General features: G+C 37.2%; 1 protein-coding gene and 1 pseudogene across 3 annotated transcripts in view; both read right to left on the bottom strand.

Annotated features, from left to right (window-relative positions):
• The window catches only part of INTS8 (integrator complex subunit 8), a 53210-nt gene that overhangs the window by 21502 nt on the left and 13246 nt on the right, over positions 1-18462 (bottom strand). For all 3 annotated transcript variants that reach the window (XM_037058753.1, XM_037058754.1, XM_037058756.1), the window contains exons 9-15: positions 17692-17792; positions 17109-17250; positions 12818-12888; positions 12291-12466; positions 10773-10906; positions 6999-7109; positions 4403-4604 (exon numbers count right to left, since the gene is read on the bottom strand). In XM_037058753.1, coding sequence (XP_036914648.1) covers positions 4403-4604; positions 6999-7109; positions 10773-10906; positions 12291-12466; positions 12818-12888; positions 17109-17250; positions 17692-17792 — 937 coding nt within the window. The remainder of the gene's footprint in view (positions 1-4402; positions 4605-6998; positions 7110-10772; positions 10907-12290; positions 12467-12817; positions 12889-17108; positions 17251-17691; positions 17793-18462) is intronic.
• On the bottom strand, positions 8123-10187 carry LOC118995573 (histone-binding protein RBBP4-B-like; annotated as a pseudogene).

Here is an 18462-nt window from a genome sequence, read left to right as displayed (position 1 = left end):
TAATATTCTATGTGAATTTTTATAGCTCAAAGTATATAATATTCAGGTTTTAATGTACTGCAGCAAAAAAGAAAAAGAAATCCCAATGAATGCTACAGAACAATGTTATGTACGACTTTAAATGGGAAGTGATATGAAACCTACGTGACTATATTTTTCAGTCTTTCTAAAAAGACTGTGTCTGTGGCTACTTAATCTGTTTATATCTCATCTTATTTTTGAAAAGGATCTGAGATGACAAAAAGCAGCACAGAAGACAGCAAAATAAAAATTCATTACTTAAATTATCTTCTTAAAAAGTGAACGAAGCCCTGGCTGGTGTAGCTCAGTGGACTGAGTGCGGGCCTGCGAACCAGACGATTGTGGTTCAATCCCCAGTCAGGGCACATGCCTGGGCTGGTTCAATCCCCAGTCAGGGCACATTCCTGGGTTACAGGCCAATTCCCAGCAGGGGACGCATGAGAGGCAACCATACATTGATATTTCTCTCCCTCTCTCCTTCCCTTCCCCTCTACAGATAAATAAATAAAATCTTTAAAAAAAGTGAATGAAGACAGTGGAATTAGTACCCCAAATGCATGCATGTCACTGGGTCCCATACGGTTTGCCAAAGGTAGGCTACACAGCAATTGGCTCCTGTGTCTGACCTATGTAATGGGCACTCCCCACCAGTAACACAACCACCACTCTTAAAAATGAATCAGAACCTAGAGACTGGAGGACTGATACAGCCTGAGAGGCAGTGATCTGAAGAGTAAACTTCCCTTTAAGCATCTGCATTACAATTATTCATTATCAAAAAGTATGGAGTCATATGCTGTAACAGCCAGCCATAGTAGGCCTAACATTCAATTCTGCTGAACTCCAAGGAACATAACAAGGACAAGTTTCAACAGAAAGCTGCTACCTTTTAATACAAAGGTATTAAAAGTTAAGGGAGCTCTCCCAAAAGAGATGGTATTAGAATAATTAATCTGCAGCTTTTAATTACATTATAACTGAAAGGTTGGATCTGTTGTCTGTTAAGATCACTTCTTGTTCCTGATAGAAAAGCCAGGTCAATCAATGTAAAAGAGAATTTCCTTCTGTGTTCCACAGAGGGCATGCATCTAACTCATTCAAAATTGGCCCAATATCAGCAGGGAACATTTTTTTTTCCTTTATAAGGGAGGGAGTAGTACTTCTTGAGAAGCAGGAGTGGCCAGGCAGCTCAGCTTCGCAAAGGGTCTTGGCAAGCACTGTGGCCGCAGGCACCTGTGTCTGCCCCACCGCCGAGATGCCCTAGAGGAGATCCAGGAGGTTGCTGGCTAAACCTACTCCTGAAAGAATAGAAACAAAGCAAAAAAAGAAAAAAAGCAGCAGGGAGGGATAACTCTTCAGACAAAAAAGTGCAAACAAAAGGGAAAAAGGAAACAGAGAATGCAGGCCAAAGTGGTTAACTAGGAAAATAAAGATGATTTACCCCGGGAAAAACGTACGAACTAAAAAGGAGGCAAGTCCAATCTCTGATGAAGCAGGAGAGAAAGAAGCCAAGTCTGTTTAGTATCACACACCATGTTTTATATGTGGTCCATCTTCCTTCTTGTACAATGAAAAGTAATATTTTTGGCCTGGCTGGTGTGGCTCAGTGGACTGAGTGCCAGCCTGCAAACCAAAGGGTTGTGGATTCGATTCCCAGTCCAGGGCACATGCCTGGGTTGCGGTCCAAGTCCACAGTAGGGGCATATGAAAAGCAACCACACATTGATATTCCCCTCCCTCCCTTTCTCTCTCTGTGAAAATAAATCTTTTTTTAGTAATATTTTTATCAACTGTTTTATAAATGCAAGTTTTTTAGTAGCTCTGGAAACATTTTTAAGGAGGTAATTTCACATCACCCCATTTTTTAAGTGTAAATGCTTTTTTAAAAGAGGTGAAATCATTTACTCATTTATTTTTTGGTACAACCAGAAAATAGTGGGATATTGAATATGGGAGACTGTCTTGGATATAAGCTTAACATTCCACAGATGGGGGTAGTTTTTAATGTTCTATAATACAAAGCATAAAAAATGGCAATTGGGAGTCAGTCATGCATTTAACATGTCTTGTACATCTTAAATTACTTCTATTACCATGTTTTTGCTAAAACTGTTTCCTAAAGAAAACCACTCCTTGATGCTGGCTCTCCCTGTCAGAATTTTGCGCACTCTGTAATATCTTTGGTGTAGCAGCCCAGTTTTTCCCTAGCAACTTTTTAAGTATGCTGTGAAAGATTGAAAATCTGATTATGGTAAGTCGTGAATTAGTGGGACTTTGATATAATAGCATATCGACATTGAAAGATACTGGTACTTGATATTCTATTAATGAAAATTAACCTCCAAAATTTTAAGCTGGAAAGTTACTGAACTAGAAAAAAATCACAACTACATGACTTTTTTAGGTTTTTGGTATGTGTGTTAAGAGAAGCCTACAAATTGAAATAACTGTGTACTTATCCTCAAAACAATCAATAAAATCTCAGTTAGAAAAATAAAAGAGGGAGGAGAAAGTGGCAGAAGACACCTGTACACGCTTCCCCCAATTCTGACCCATGGAAAGACCATACTACCATCTGCACCTCACATAGTGATACTGGAGTGCAGACCGGGAGAGCATGGGGGCCAAGAGTCTATGCCACACTCGGGTAAGTTAGTCTGGAACTGAGGCTCAAAGTCAAAGACAAGGAATTGTGCCCGGCGGCCGNGGGGGGGGGGGGGGGGGTGGAACTTTTTATTCCTCCTAACAACCCATTACATCCTTTCCTTCTCATTGTAAACACTATTTATAACACAAGCTATGGGACAAGTAGCTAAACAAGCAGCTTGGAATTTACACAAACTATGTGCATAGCTATGAGTCTGAGACCACAAAAAAGTAATATGAACTCCAATTTAAATGCCGTAAGGTATAATTAAATGCCTGATATACTGTAATTATTTAGAGGCATTTCCAGCCATTCCAAAGAGTAAGAGCACAGGCTTAAGTTGAGCTGATGGATTCAAATAACTGCATGACTTTGGCCAAATTCCTTATTCTCTCTGCACCTCAGTTTCCTGATTTACAAAATGGGAATAGTAACTACTTACTTCACAGAGCTGCCATGAAGACCGAGTTATGCGCCTAGGCTCTTAGAACAGTATCTGACATGTAGTTAGCATTCAATAAATGTTAGGTTTTTTCAATTCCTTTTGCTTTTAATTTTTGAGAAACCATTTAGGGAAACCCCTTTACCAGAACACATTGGCACAGTAGCAAATGTCAGTCAACAGTTCACTGCCAGCGTATTAGACCAATTTTCATGATACTAAAAGGCACTGATTTATTAAAGCTCAAAAGTATTCTATCCAGCCCTGTCTGGTGTAGGCTGAGTGGATTGAGCACGGGCCTGTGAACCAAACAACCACGGTTCGATTCCCAGTCAGGGCACATGCCTGGGTTGCAGGCCAGCTCCCTGGTGCGGGGTGTGTGAGAAGCAGCCACACACCGATGTTTCTCTCCCTCTCTCCTTCCGTTCTCTTCTAAAAATAAATAAATAAAATCGTTTAAAAAAGTATTCTATCCCTAGAGTGCTAAAATGTTGTAATTTCTGCTATAAATTAAAATGTAATAATAATTAAATTAATTCAAAAGACACCAGAGGACCAGCAGCCATTTGTTTTAGCACATTATCAGCACCTGCCTTTACACTTCAATTTTACTGTTTACAATATTAAATGTGTACAGTATGATTTAACTGCTCTAAATACTCATAAACTTTCAATGTGTTCCTTCAAGGACACTGACTGTTTTAACTGAGTATCTTCAAACTGCAATGTAGTTTCTGTAGTGAACCCTCAACATTCATATCCACCTGAAACCTCAGAAAGTGACCTGACTTAGACACAGGGTCTTTGCACATGTACTTAGTTAAGGCAAGGTCACAGTGCATTAGGATAGACCCTAGAGTCCCATTACTGGTACCTTATAACAAGACAAGACACACATACACAAGAATGCCATACGAAGAAAAAGGCAAAGGTCTGAGTGACAAAGCTACAAGCTAAGAAGAAGCAAGGAAGGATTCTTCCCTAGAGCTATCAGAAGGAGCATGGCCATGCAGACACCTTGATTTCAGATGTCTAGTTTCCAAACTATGAGAGACTAAATTTCATGGTTTTAAATCATCTGTCTGTGGTACTTGGTCATAGCAATCTTAGGAAATGAATCGTTTCCTCCATTTTCTCCAATGTTCTCAAGTGAAGTCTGTATCTGAATTTTGTTTTAGGAGAGAAATACCATTTTTACAGATGGTAAAAGTCAAGTAAATAGTCTTTTAGACTTTCCCCAGAGTTACTTGAGTAATGAATTTATGAAATGCAGCCTTGTGAAACAGTCTTACCGGGAAGCCTCATCTCCAGATACCCCCGCACCCTACTAATAAGATCAGAGGGAGGTCTCTCTCCTGATTGCCCTGTTCCAGCTTCATGTGTATAAATATCCAAAAGCAGCATCTCATTCAGCATGACCTGACGAAGTTTTGGTGAGAACTCTGTTACCAACTCCAAACAAGCAGCAAATAGCTGTTTAGCATGAGAAAAGTCCTATTAAAAAAAAATAACAAAATAGCCTGGATCACCTTTCCTCTTCAGTCAAAGAAATATACAATTTTATGAGCAGAGAACAAAGAGAAAAATTAATTCAAATTATTAACACTTGATCATCTCAAGGAATGAGGCTAAATTACCTTGTTCTTTATCTCTACATTGTTGGCTTATTCTAATAAATAATTCTTTCATAAATTTTTAAAAATCCAATAATCAATATAAAACACATGCCATGTTACTAAACAAGTTTTACATCAATTACAAGTTTTAACATAAATTATATGTATTATATGCATATATTATACAGCTATAAAATTCCATGATAAGCATGCTTTTCCATTCACCTAGATGTGTTCAGAATTAGACCTTACATCCTTCAGCAAGGTTCCACACTCTAAAATCTTTGCACATTAACACTATTAATCTACACAATTGTCTAATAAATCAAATCAGCTACAATCTAAGCCTCTGTCTAATTTTTCCAAAGAGTAGTCTTCCCTCGTCACTCTCCCCACAGGCCTCCTAGAGTCCTACAATCTGGCTTCTACTTCCTCACCTGCCACCGTAATGAACATGATGAACTCACTAAACAAAGACTCCTAACTGTCCAATCTACTGAACAGTTTTCAGTTACCTTACTGAACAGTTTTCAGTTACCTTACTGAACAACTTCTAGACATTCTCTATTATGACTCCTCATGGACCTGATCCCCACACCCATCACACCACTCTTTCTTGGACCCAATGTTGCACACCCCACCCCCCCAGGCCCTGTATATTCTCCCTGGGTGATCTTCCTTGACTCCCAAATCTGTTATCTCCAGCCCAGACCACCACCTAAGCTTCAGGCTCATGTGTCCAACTACAGGCCCAAATTAAATACTGCAAAAATGACCTCATAATCTACCCTTCAAAAATGTTTGTCTTTGCATATTAACTTCTTGGCACTTCAGTTTGTTCTCTGACACCCAAAGCACAAATCTGAGGATCATCCTCAATCCTTTTCTTCCTCTTGCCTCCACAGCAAATCACTTAGCAATCAATTCTAGATTTTACCTCTCAAAGATTTCTCTAATATGTTCTCTTCTATCTTTTCCAGCATTTGTGCCACTTACTAGCTGTGTGACCTTGCACAATTTAATGCCTGAGTCTCTGATTTCTGACCTATAAAAATGAGAAAAACACTTTCTGCACAGTTGGGGTTTGGGGGTTTTTTTGAAGAAAAAATGAATATGAAAATTGCAGAACAGGCTCTGAGCCCAATAAATGTTAGTTATTTTAGGAGTAGAAGGAGAAAAGTTCCCAATGAGTTCCCAAGTGCTCCCTATTATAAACTTCACCTATTATAAGTCTCATTATCTGCTTCACCTCACATAATAGGTATTTGTACACTATTCCCATTCTACTCCTATACCACCCTATTTCTTACCTTTGAGCTTTTCCTCATGGCACCAACTTCTTCATCTAGCTAACTTACTTAGGCCTCAAGTTTAGCACAGGATTTCTGCCTTCCAAATGCTACCCTCAACCCTCCTATAGAATTTACTGTACTATTAGTTGTGCAATTATACCATCTTACATCATTTAACACCTCATCTATGTCTCATCTTTCCAAATAGATTGCTAACTCCTTACGTAAATAAGTTACAAAAAGTAATTATAAGGATTTTGTTTTGTTTTTATAGCTTGGAACAGAATCTTTAATAAATAAATCCTAAAGATATAAACAGTAACTTTTCATATCCTCTAGATATTTAAAAAGGAATGGAGTATTATCCATATGTCCTAGATCAGTCTGGTACACTTAAGAGGGTAAAGAAAAAGAGAACCAAAATACATTTTCAAATATTGTTTTACGCCTATGACTATCACTTTAAAATCAGGAAAACATAACAGCCCCAGCCGGGAGGCTCAGTTAGTTGGAGCACTGTCCCGTACACCAAAAGGTTGTGGGCTCAGTCCCTGACTGGAACAAGTAGGGGAGGCAACCCATCGATGTTTCTCTGCCCCTCACTCCCTCCCCACCGTTCTCTCTCTAAAGTCAATAAACATATCTTCAATAAGGATTTAAATTTTTTAAAAATGAAATACATACCAGATTCCGATTCTTGACCTTGATACTAAAATTAATATATTCTTTTATTTTTTTATTTATCCTCACCTGAGGAGATGTTTTTTTAACTAATTTTAGAGGGAGAAAAATGTCGATGTGAGAAAGAAACATCGATCCCCTGCCTCCCATACATACCCTGACCCCCAACTTAGGTATGTGCTGTGACCAGGAATTGAACCTGCAGTGTTTTGGTATATGGGACGATGCTCCAATCAAGTCACCTGGCCAGGGCAGTAAAGCATACTCTTAATTAGTAGTTGATGTACACTTTTACTCACCTTAACAGTACTGCAGTGTAAACCTTTGGCCATGAGGATATACACCAAATCCCTTGTTAAACTATCTTTAATTCCAAGGATAACACCACTATAGACAGAAGGTACTTCCCACTAGAAGAAATATAAATATATAAATATACACACTTACAGAAAGCCAAATCTAGATGAGAATCTTTCAATAATCTTCAATTACACTTAAAGACTCATTCAAAGGTCATTAAAAAAAGACAGCCATAATGAAATGCTAATCAAAATTAAAATATGATGAGCCAGTAATAAATATTTAAATTGAGTGGAAGTTTCTAAAGGATACAGAAAAAGGAAAACAAAAGGGTGTATGAACTAACTTATGTAATATTCACAATACAATGAAGTAGGTAGTTACTCCCCTTTTATAGATGAAAAAACTGAGGCACACAGATGTTAAATAATTGGCTCAAGATTATACAGCTAATAAGTACAGAACTGAGCTTCAAACTCAAGCAATCAGTATCAGAACTCCCTCTTAAATATTATGCTAGACTTCCTCATCTATAAAAGTGAACACTAATAGCAATGTCAATACTAATGAAGCCCAACTAATGCTCACAGCAATCTTCTATTTCACTGCACTTGCATGTTCAAGTCCCATAAAACAGACCATACATGTCTGACTGCTTTTCTACCACATTTTCAGCAGAGGAAGAGTATCCAGTTATTGGAAGCACTCCCATAATACTTTAATTTCTTCCTTATGTGGGGGCTTTCCCCCCTGTATTTTTAGCTACATTCCACTGAAATGGTGTTTTAAAAGCTACTTTCATTTGCACTTCTATGCAGAAAAGCTTTTAAATAACCTCAGAAACAAGCAAATACATTAGCTGGGTGTTTGGATGTTGCTGTTGTTTTTTTTTTAATCCAGGATTAATTTTTTTTTAAGATTTTATTTATTTATCTTCAGAGGGGAAGGGAAGGAGAGGAGAGAAACATCAATGTATGGTTGCCTCTCATGAGTCCTTTGCTGGGAACTGGCCTGCAACCTAGGCATGTGCCCTGACTGGGAATCAAACCACGATCATGTGGTTCACAGGCCTGCTCTCAATCCACTGAGCTACACCAGCCAGGGCAAAATCCAGGACTAATTTAAAAACTAAACGCAAGCTATCGATTCACTCTTTTCAACTTAACCGGACAGTCTACCTGTGGTGTACCTGTCAGGTAAAAACATACTTCTCTACAACTTCATGGTCTCAAGATTTTTTAAAGAACCATTTCACAGAAAAAAAAAGGAAAGAATATAAAAAGAGCTTCAGAAATACACTAACAAACGAAAATATAAAGGGAAAGAAGAACACGGAGTTCTGACTTTAAGAAACTGAGAGGAGACTGGTCTACGGAGGAAAATGTACATCCCAGAAGTCAGGTGTGAAGAGTTTAGAGTAGGAATTTATATGACTTGCATCTCCACTAATTCCTGAATAAAAATGACATCTTGCAGTCCTTGTACTTCATGGTTCAGACACTTACCTCACTTGATTCTACTCCTTACTTACTTCTGGCCTTTTCTTAAAAATGAGTCTGATGATCTTAGGGATGTAGCATAAGAAAAATAAAATAAGCACTCACAATACTGCCCTTTCAGTAGCTACTTTAAAGCTTTGTTACTAGAAAATACCTAAAGAAAATTTAAATGTAAGTCTGTGGCTTTGCTGAATCAAGTCCCCCAGTTAATATTTAGTCCCCCCTTGGGCTAACAGCATTGTTGACGGAACTATTATGGAGGGATAGCTGAATAATCCCGGGGTTGAGAGGGGACAAAAGGGGAGTCTAAAATCACAAGTGCACACCCTTGTTCTTTTGGAGTCACACCTCCTCCAGGGTCCTCATCACTGTAAGTGTTCCCTGCCATTTGCCACGCTTGCATATTACCTTGGGATTCCAGGAGAAATCAGGTATCTTGGCAGTGTGACCACCATGACTTAACAACTCCAGTGGCCCACCTTCTGCACCTTCCAGGGTTCCTCTTCAATTTTACTTAAATCCCAGACATTGAGTCTGCGATCAGTACCACTGAAAGCCTCTCACTGTGAGGCAATCACTGAATCTGGAATATTTCATCCTTATTTTATTCAAAGGAATGCAACGTAAGTTTCAGATTTCTCAGATCCCACAAGGCCAACATTCTTAACAGCTGACCCTGTGGCAAGAATGAACTCACTACAAGGAACAAAAGGTAGTATACCTTAGAAGTCTAAGCATCAACTGAGTGGTTTGGTATGGAAGTACTGTTTGAATGAGTGCCCCAGATCATAAGTTTCTCATCATGAGGAAATGACCCAAACAGAGATTCATGGAACAGATGCCAGGAAACATCTCCTGCTACTGCTGGTGCCCTGTTAAGATGGTCTTCACAGCCACAACTTTTCCTTCCTTTAGAACAGCACTGATGTCCCACAGGAAGTTGGTGTGGTCCTCTGAAGCACTAAGTAAGTACCCAGCAAGATTTGGTTTCCAAGAAAGCCCACAGCCTTCCTTCTGAGGTCCACGAAGATGCAAGTCTGGGTTGCACTGACCAGAAGGATCTGGTTTAGAAGGATGTTTTGTGTAGTCAGAAACAAGAACAACACATGCAAGGGTTCTCTGGCATATAGTATGACCTGTTTACTGCTCCTTCATGGCTGATCTTGATTTCTATTTCAATTTTCCTACTAACAGAGCCCAAACCTCCGAGTTCTCCTCTCACTGACATGTCATGAAGCATCCAACTGAGCATCATCATAAGAAGCTGCACACTGGCTACCACAAGGCAGTCTTGTTCATCCAATGTGTACGTCCTGGGACAAGTCAATGAATGCTGAAATTTTTCCCTTCTGGGCTGGTTACAACTGGAAGCCACTGTGCAGTCATGCTGGGCCACTCCAGAGCATGGGTCATCACCAAATCATGAAGAAAAGGGATGTTCTTTTTCCATGTTTTATACTCTTCACTGATCACATGTTCTTCTACTGCATCATCAAAGGCTGCTCTCTTGTCAGCCATGGCAGGCAGGCAGGCAAGCCCCTGGGGATCCCAGGGGCTAACTTTGGGGGAGTGCTGGAGAGGGTGAGGGCACTTGTTCTGCCTAGCTGGGTGTTTCTAAATGAGTATCTAAAGACAAACATGTCTATAAAGAGGTTTTAATGAACTAGTTCCAAGCTGTAGGCTTTAGACCTTAAGAAGGTACTAAAAAACAAAACACAAGTACTCTATGAAGCACATAGCAAGTATTAGCTAACCTGCATAAAAAATATACCTTACACATACAATTACAACTACATTTAAAGTGTGTGCAAATGCTGTAACAAAAAGTGGAATATAAACTTATTGTTAGAGGTTACTGATTTAATAGTATCTTTTTTGGCATTTTTTATTTCTGTCAATGGATGTTCAAAATGCAATTATTGTCATGTGAAGGTCCTAAAATTATCGACCAAAAAAGGAGTACTTATTTTCAGAAGTATCAGGCAACAACTCTATTAAACTATATCAGAAAACGGTATCTTATGTTTTTTTTTAATGCTACAGAATTGTTCACTTTTTAACAAAGTTTTTTAAAGATTCTGTTTATTATTTAGAGAGAAGGGGAAGTGAGGGAGAAAGAAAGGCAGAGAAACATAGATCGTCTGTCCCAATCAGTGACCCGGCCTACAACCCAGACATGTGCCCTGACCAGGAATCAAACTGTTGACCTTTCGGTTCCCAGTCCAATGCTTAGTCCACTGAGCCAAACAGTGCTCTTGACAGAGGGATTCTTACCTTATTAGACACCGTCCAGAACTGACACTCTGATGTCATACCATGTAATTCAATTAAAATCTGTCGAATCCTCCAAGGATCTACTGATAATATCAGCTGATGCTCCAACTGGCCAATGTTGACACTTGCTGAGGCTAAGAAAGGAAGAGATTTATATTTCAGTAATGACTTAAGGGCATACGTAATCCTTTAACTATGAGAATGGTAATTTACTGAGAGGAATTATGTATGTTTGTATTATATCTATGTTAAAAACAGTTCCCATCTTGAGAACTGATTCATTAACATATTTTACTGTTAACTTTATCCTCAGAGAAAACCTAATACAATTTTGTCTGCATTTAAGAGATAAAGATGATGAAACATAAACAAAGGTAAAAATCAGTTAACTGTTTCATGGAAAAAATTGTGTTATATGTGGAAAAAATTAACTTACATAGACAATCTCCTACTTTTGAACATAATGTGTTAACAAAAACATGTACAAATAAAATAAAATGTTAATTTTGAGTGATATTTAGAATGTATTTGTTGAAGGGTGAGAAGGAGGAGGCACTGCCTTCTCAAAGATGCAAGAAATGATCATTAAAATTCCTAATTATAACTCAGCTTTCAGACACAGTCTTCAATACTCCATTGCCAGCATTTGAAGTATTAATGTTACTCGTTTCCTTTACAGCTTAACAGTAAACCAGTTTAAATCTAGTGAGCTTCAAAGCAGCTAAAATTTTGCCTTTTTAACCAACTGAATTCTGTCTCACCTATACTAAGTTTTGAAGCTTATGTTTTTTATTAATGAAAAACACTATAGGCCCTGGCTGGTGTAGCTCAGTGGATTGAGCACGGGCCTGCGAACCAGATGATCGCGGTTCAATTCCCAGTCAGGGCACATGCTTGGGTTGCAGGCCAGTTTCCTGCAGGGGCCAGTTCCCTGCAGGGGCCAGTTCCCTGCAGGGGATGCACAAGAAGCAACCATACATTGATGTTTCTTTCCTCTCTCCTTCCCCTCCCCTCTAAAAAGATAAATAAATAAAATATTTTTTAAAAAAAGAAAAACACTATAGTGTCTGCTTATAAATATAAAACAAGAGCAAAAAAGGAAGAAATTAAATAAATAAGGAAAAAATGGAAACAGTGCTAAAGCTAAATGTTTAGCCAGTAGGCAGTATCATAGTCACACAGGCTGAAATGCATGAAAGCCTGTACAGTACATTTTTCTGGTCTTAGCACACTCTACCAGTCCCCTCCCACCACTTACTGTTACCTCCCAAGAACACATTACCAGCCAAGATACCTTGGTTTATTTCCCTAGCTAAAATCCTTTGTGTATCTAAGCCTAATGCTCCATTAACCATACACTCCGCAGAGCCCCAGCATGTAACTGCTTAGATAAAAATATAATTACGGAAGACAGGTATATTTCTACTAATTAACATCAAAACAATTGAAGAATTTAAGAGGGCATCCTCAAATAAATAAAATGTGCCAACGTTTTAGCTAGCAGACTAGAGAGCTGACCTGGGATATCGTAAAACGAAGTCACGGGTTTAATGCACAGATTAATCCTAGGGGACCTCTTCCTCATCTGATCAACAAGTAGCTTTCGTTCTTCATCTTTCAACAATGTAATGAAAAGCTCATGTGAAGAAATCATGAAAACGTATTGCAGATCTTCCAACCCCAGACACACATTCCTGGATCAGTAAAAAATGTTGTTAAAACAAAATAGTACATAATTTAGTTGGGGAAAAAACCGTACTAATCAATATTTATTAATAAACCATTTCACAAAGTACCATTTCATAAACTACATAATACTATTTTGAAATAGATTTTAAAATTTCACTTTGGTACTTAAAAGTGCGATGTCAATGACACAATATAAGAGTAATTGATATATTAAGATTTGTAAGGCTGCACTAATCTCAAATTATCCCTGTTTCTCAAATATCTGCCTGTTTACAAAACATGCAGTTCCAATACAAAAAAATTAATAAAAGATACTTTCCTCACAGGACTAAATGCAAAGGGAAAAAAATACTTACTTTAGAAAAGCAGCCATGTTTTCTTCCAAAGAATCTGAATGTTTTTCTAGATTTATTGATCTTGAACAAACCTAGAAATTTGAGTATTTGTTATGAGTATGGGCACTTTAAAAAATAATACACTACAGTATGAAAAGTTATCATTCAAAAACAAATGAATTTTCCTTTCTCAGCCATATATCAATCACAGATATAATTAAGTAATTTTAAAAATACCAAAAATTGCCCTGGCTGGTGTAGCTCAGTGGATTGAGCGCGGGCTGTGAACCACATAGTTGCCAGTTTGATTCCCAGTCGGGGCACATGCCTCGGTTGAGGGCTGGGTCCCTAGTGGGGGCCACGTGGGAGGCAACCACACATTGATGTTTTTCTCTCTCTCTTCCTCCCTCCCTCCCCCTCTCTCTAGAAATAAAATCTTAAAAATAATTAAAATCCATTATGGGGAGAGGGAATAGAATCAGCCCATTTAGATTACTGCAGGTATTACTAAGAATATATTTAGCATGGCAGAGAGTTCTCCCAGAATTTATTATGTTACCAATTATATGTAATGATAAACTGTAAGAATCAATAGCTACTATCAGAAAAGATTTACCTTGGTGGCAAACAAGCAGTAATAGCTAAGATACATAAAACCAATGGTTAAGAAATTAACCAAGGTTTAGAAAATAAACAATAAAAATAAAGAATGATAGAAACTAGTTATGAAAATACTACTTATCTACAAATGTTCTAATAATATTATTCTGAGTTTATTAGGTTAGGATTACAAGCCAAAATAAAATATAATTAGTATAAAAGTCCCTAACCTCAAGAAATTGTCAAATAGTCTCTAATAAGACAAATGATAGAGTGTTTACAGCTGCACTGTTCATAGTTGCAAAGAAGTGGGAACAATTCTGAAAGTCCATGAACTCATGAAGGGACACACAAATGAACACTGAATAGTACACCCACTCGGTGGAATTATTATTCAACCATAAAAAGCAATGAAGTGCTAACACAAGCTACAACATGAACATTGAAAGTATTAAGAAGCCAGTTATAAAGAACAACATATTTTATAATTTTGTTTATACAAAATGTATAGAATATGCAAATCTACAGAGACAAAGAGATTAGGGTTGAGGGGACTAAGGGAAAATCAGGGATGAGCGCTCACAGATAAGAGGTTCTGTGCAGGCTTGGGGTGCAAGGAGCAATAAAAATGTTCTAAAGCTGAGGCGATGGTTGTATAACTCTGAATATACTAAAAATTATCAAATTATACACTTTAAATGGGTAAACACTATGGTATGTGGATATTTTCAAGCAAATGTTATGAAACGGTAAAAACTAACAGTATTATGAAAGTACTATCCTCAGATGAATAGGTTACCTCTGCAGTGTATATCCCACTCGAGTATCCTGGTGTAGGCAGAATGTATTTACATCTAATAATTTTGCTCTGTGAAAAATTAATTTTTTAATTCTATTTTATTGTTTATGCTATTACAGTTGTCCCAACTCTTTCCCCTTTTGCCCATCTCTACCTATCCCTCCCTTCCTTCAGGCAATCCATGAGACCAATGAATGCATAAATAAGTGGAACAACAAATTGATGTTTTTCTCCCTCTCTCTTCACCCCCCTCCCTCCCTCTAAAAATAAATAAATAACATAACATAACATAACTCCAAACAAAAATCCATCAGATTATTTGTGGAGCCTAACAATCTGAGTCTATTGTTGACAACAAAAAGCGAAGGACAAGCATACAAATACAACTCTGAAAAACAGTTATGTTTGTATTTTAGATATCAAGACATGGAAACACTAACATATGATTAGACAAACAGAAAAGTGGTACAGAATAGAGGCCAGAAACGAGCCCCACACACTTGACATTTGATAAAGATAGCATTGGAGATTGGTAGAAAAAAGACGGACCACTTAGTAAATGGTACAGGAACAAACAAATAGTCACGTGATGAAAAGAATGACATCCAACGCCCTACTTGACATGATACACAAAATATCAATTGTAGGTGGATTAAAGACCTAAATGTGAAAGAAAAGCTAGGCTCAAAAACTTTTACACAATAAACTGTAAGATTATCTTCATGACCACAGGATAGGAAAGGCTCTTTTTTAAAACATTTTATTTATTTTTAGAGAGAGGGAGAGAAGAAACATAACGTGAAAGAGAAACACTGATGGGTGGCCACTTGCACACCTCCAACCAGAGACCTGGCCTGCATCCCAGGCATGTGCCTGGACCGGGAATTGAACCAGTGACCTTTTGGTTTGCCAGACAATGCCCAACCCACTGAGCTTTTTCAGGGCAGGAAAAGCTTTCTTAAGTAAGACACAGAAAACATGAATCTTTTCTTTTATGAAAGGATTGATAAATTTTACATTATAATTAAGAACTTTTAAAATAATAAAAAAATTAAAAGAGAAGTCAAACTCAAAAAAGATACTTGCAATATATAAAACTGGTAAGGGACAGAGGCTATAAACAACTACCAAAAAATTTCTGCAAAAATTAATACATACACATATCCAACAGAAAAATTAGGCATATCACTTAGAACAGATACCTCAAAAGACAAAAATCTATGAGAACAACAAAAAAAAGTAAAGCTGGTAAATTTCATAGTTTTAGGGAAATGGAAATTTACAACTCAGTAAGATAGCATTATACAATAACCTGATAGGCAAATCTGAAAATACCAAGTATTAGTGAGGATGCTGAGCAATGAGAATTCTTATGCATGCTGGTGGCAAAAAAAATCTTTGATATTATAAAGCAGTATTTCAGATACATTTTTTCTCTAAGTGTATAAACAGGCAAACAGTACATGTATGCTCCAGGATATATATCAATATATAAGTATGTTCCAAGCAGCACAGTAGCCAAGAACTATAAACACAGGTGTCTATCACCATGAGAATGGATAAATTGCGGCATAGTCATATAATGTTAAAACGCAGCAATGGAACCTATTTTACTATTAGTGTTTAAACATCTGCCCTGGCTGGTATGGCTCAGTAAACTTAGTGCCAGCCTGTGAACCAAAGGGTTGCCAGTTCAATTCCCAGTCGGGGCACATGCCTGGGTTTAGGGCCAGGTCTTCTGTGGGGGGCACATAAGAGGCAACCACACATTGATGTTTCTCTCCCTTCTTTTCTAAAAATAAGTAAGTAAAATCTTAAAAATAGAAATTTAAAAAAATCTGCTACATGCCAAACTGTAGACCTGCACTGTCCAGAGCCACAGCTAGCTGATTATCTGAAATATGGCTAGTACAGATTGAGATCTATAGTAAATGCAAAATACACAGGCTGTGAAAACTTAAGTGTAAAAAAATTATAAAATGTCTTGTTCACTTTTATACTAATTTTATGTTGAAATGATTGTTTTGGATATATAAAATATAGGATTAAAATTAATTCCACCTTTTGTGAGGAGGGGGTTATAAGGAAACTGAATGGTAATGGGGAAAAAATACAATAAAGATTAAATTAAAAAATTAAATTTAAAAAACTAAATTCCACTTTCAAAAAAAACTTACAGCAATGTGGAGAAAAAATTATATCTGCATTACACAACTTGAAAAAATCTCACAAATATATTTAGTGACAGAAAATAAATATATTTTATATGATCTCATTTATAAAATTCAAAACAGAAAACTAAAAAATATTCTGAGTGTGCACACAAAGGTGATATAAGTGCAAAAGAAAGGCAAGGAAATGATTATTATCAAAGGCAGGACAGGGTTTCCTCAAGGGAAGGCTGAGAGGGTCCGTAAGAAGGACTTTTAGAGTGTTGTCAATGCTGCACCTGTGGAGCTAAGTGGTATTATGCTTTATGTACTTCTCTCAATGTCTATTACATTAAAACTATTAAAGAAAGAGGCTGAAAGACCCAACAGTAACAGAGACTCTAGAACTCACATGAGAGGCTAGAGGTGTGATATGAGGGTTTTCAGTAGACAGGTGATTTACACTTTGGATAAGAATAACAAATGACCTGAGAAGATGAGAGAGCCAAGGATAACACTTTCATAAACAAAAACACTAAAGGGAGGGCAAAACAAAAATCGATGAAGGAGCAAGGAAAATCCAGTAACGGAGGAGAACTAGGAAAGAGACAATGTAGGAGAGTGTTACCTGCCATTAATATCAATTATCAGCCAGAGACGCAGGTCAGATGAAGTCAGAAAAGAGGGCACTGTATTTGACAACTACAAGGTCACTGGTAACTTAAGGTAAAATTATAAGTCAAAGGGGGATATAATGTCTTACCTCAAGAAGAAAGTCTATTTTCTCTTTATTAGGTCTAAGAAATAGCTGGTTAAATTGAATACTAATTGTTCTACCTTCCAATATATCACGAACTGTGTTACAGGCACAGACTTTAAAACAGATTTCATCTAGAGCTTCATTTCTGTAGAATACAAAAGTAAATTCACTAATATTTTTTAAATAAAAAAAGGTCTATATTACAAAACTAAATTCACATGAATGAGCCATTTATTCCTAAGAAATTCGGATTTTAGTATATTCAGGGACATTAAGTAAACACCCAAGTCAGAGAGGGAAAAGCAGAACAGAAAGGTTTTGAATTTATCAAGGGACAATTTAGTTATACAAATTAGGTAACAGAATCAAATTCTGCTATGCAGAATTTTTTCTGCCAAGTGCTTTTAAAACAGATTAGAAGAACAATGAAGTGGTTCCTCTGACTATCTTACCTTAATTTCTGTATACTAACAAAAGCAGAAGTGTTGTCACAGACTTACAGGGAATTTGGAAGTATGTTTTTGATGAACGTGAAATGCACACTTGCTCTTTTACTCAAAAATCAAGATTTCTTGGATTTACTTACCCCTGTTGAGCTTTCTGAAAAAGTTCTCTTAGTACTGACTGTCGGAACTGGACAGGTAAATTGAAGGTTAAGTTATCTTCAATGAAAATCTTTATTACATCCTAGAACACAGACACAGAAGTGCATCCATTTCAAAAATCATGACAAAGTTTCTTTACTTTAAAAGTCTTTCCCTCCCCAAAAATTCAAAAATAAATTTTAATAGAAGTCTTTCTATAACAAAAATACACATTGAAGAAAAATCATAAAAATATCTTACTAGAGCCCTGAATGGTGTGGCACACTGAAAGGCCGAGGGTTCCAGTCCTGTTCAGGGCACACACCTAGGCTGCAGGTTCGATCCCCAGTGAGGTCCCATACAAGAGGCAACCAACTGATGTTTCTCTCTCTCTCTCTCTCTCTCCCCCTTTCCCTCTCTCTAAAACCAGTAAGCATGTCCTCAGGTAAGGATTTTAAAAAATAACCTTACTAGAAAAAATTTCTCTTTCTAAATTTTTAAAATTAGATTAAGAATAAAAATAAAATAGCCCCCTCCCCCATCTTGAGAGAGGAGATTTATGAATGAGAATTTGAGTAAGTTATTTGAGTAAACTGCCCACACATGCTAGGGTGCAAGATCTCAGTTGCTCCCTCTCCCACCTTTTTTAATTTAAAGATCATGGACCAAAAATGAGAAATGAGAGAAGAATCCATCAGTAGAAAGCAACACAGCTATATTATTAGAAGTTTTAAAAAACTCACCTCATTCATTTTAAACAAACTTTATACATT

This window comes from Sturnira hondurensis, unplaced genomic scaffold, assembly GCF_014824575.4.
Source record: "Sturnira hondurensis isolate 20B ecotype Veracruz unplaced genomic scaffold, ASM1482457v3 Scaffold0010128, whole genome shotgun sequence".
NCBI classification, from domain to species: Eukaryota; Metazoa; Chordata; class Mammalia; order Chiroptera; family Phyllostomidae; genus Sturnira; species Sturnira hondurensis.
The sequence above is the reverse complement of the archived record's forward strand: the minus strand, read 5'-3'. Positions and strand labels throughout refer to the sequence as shown.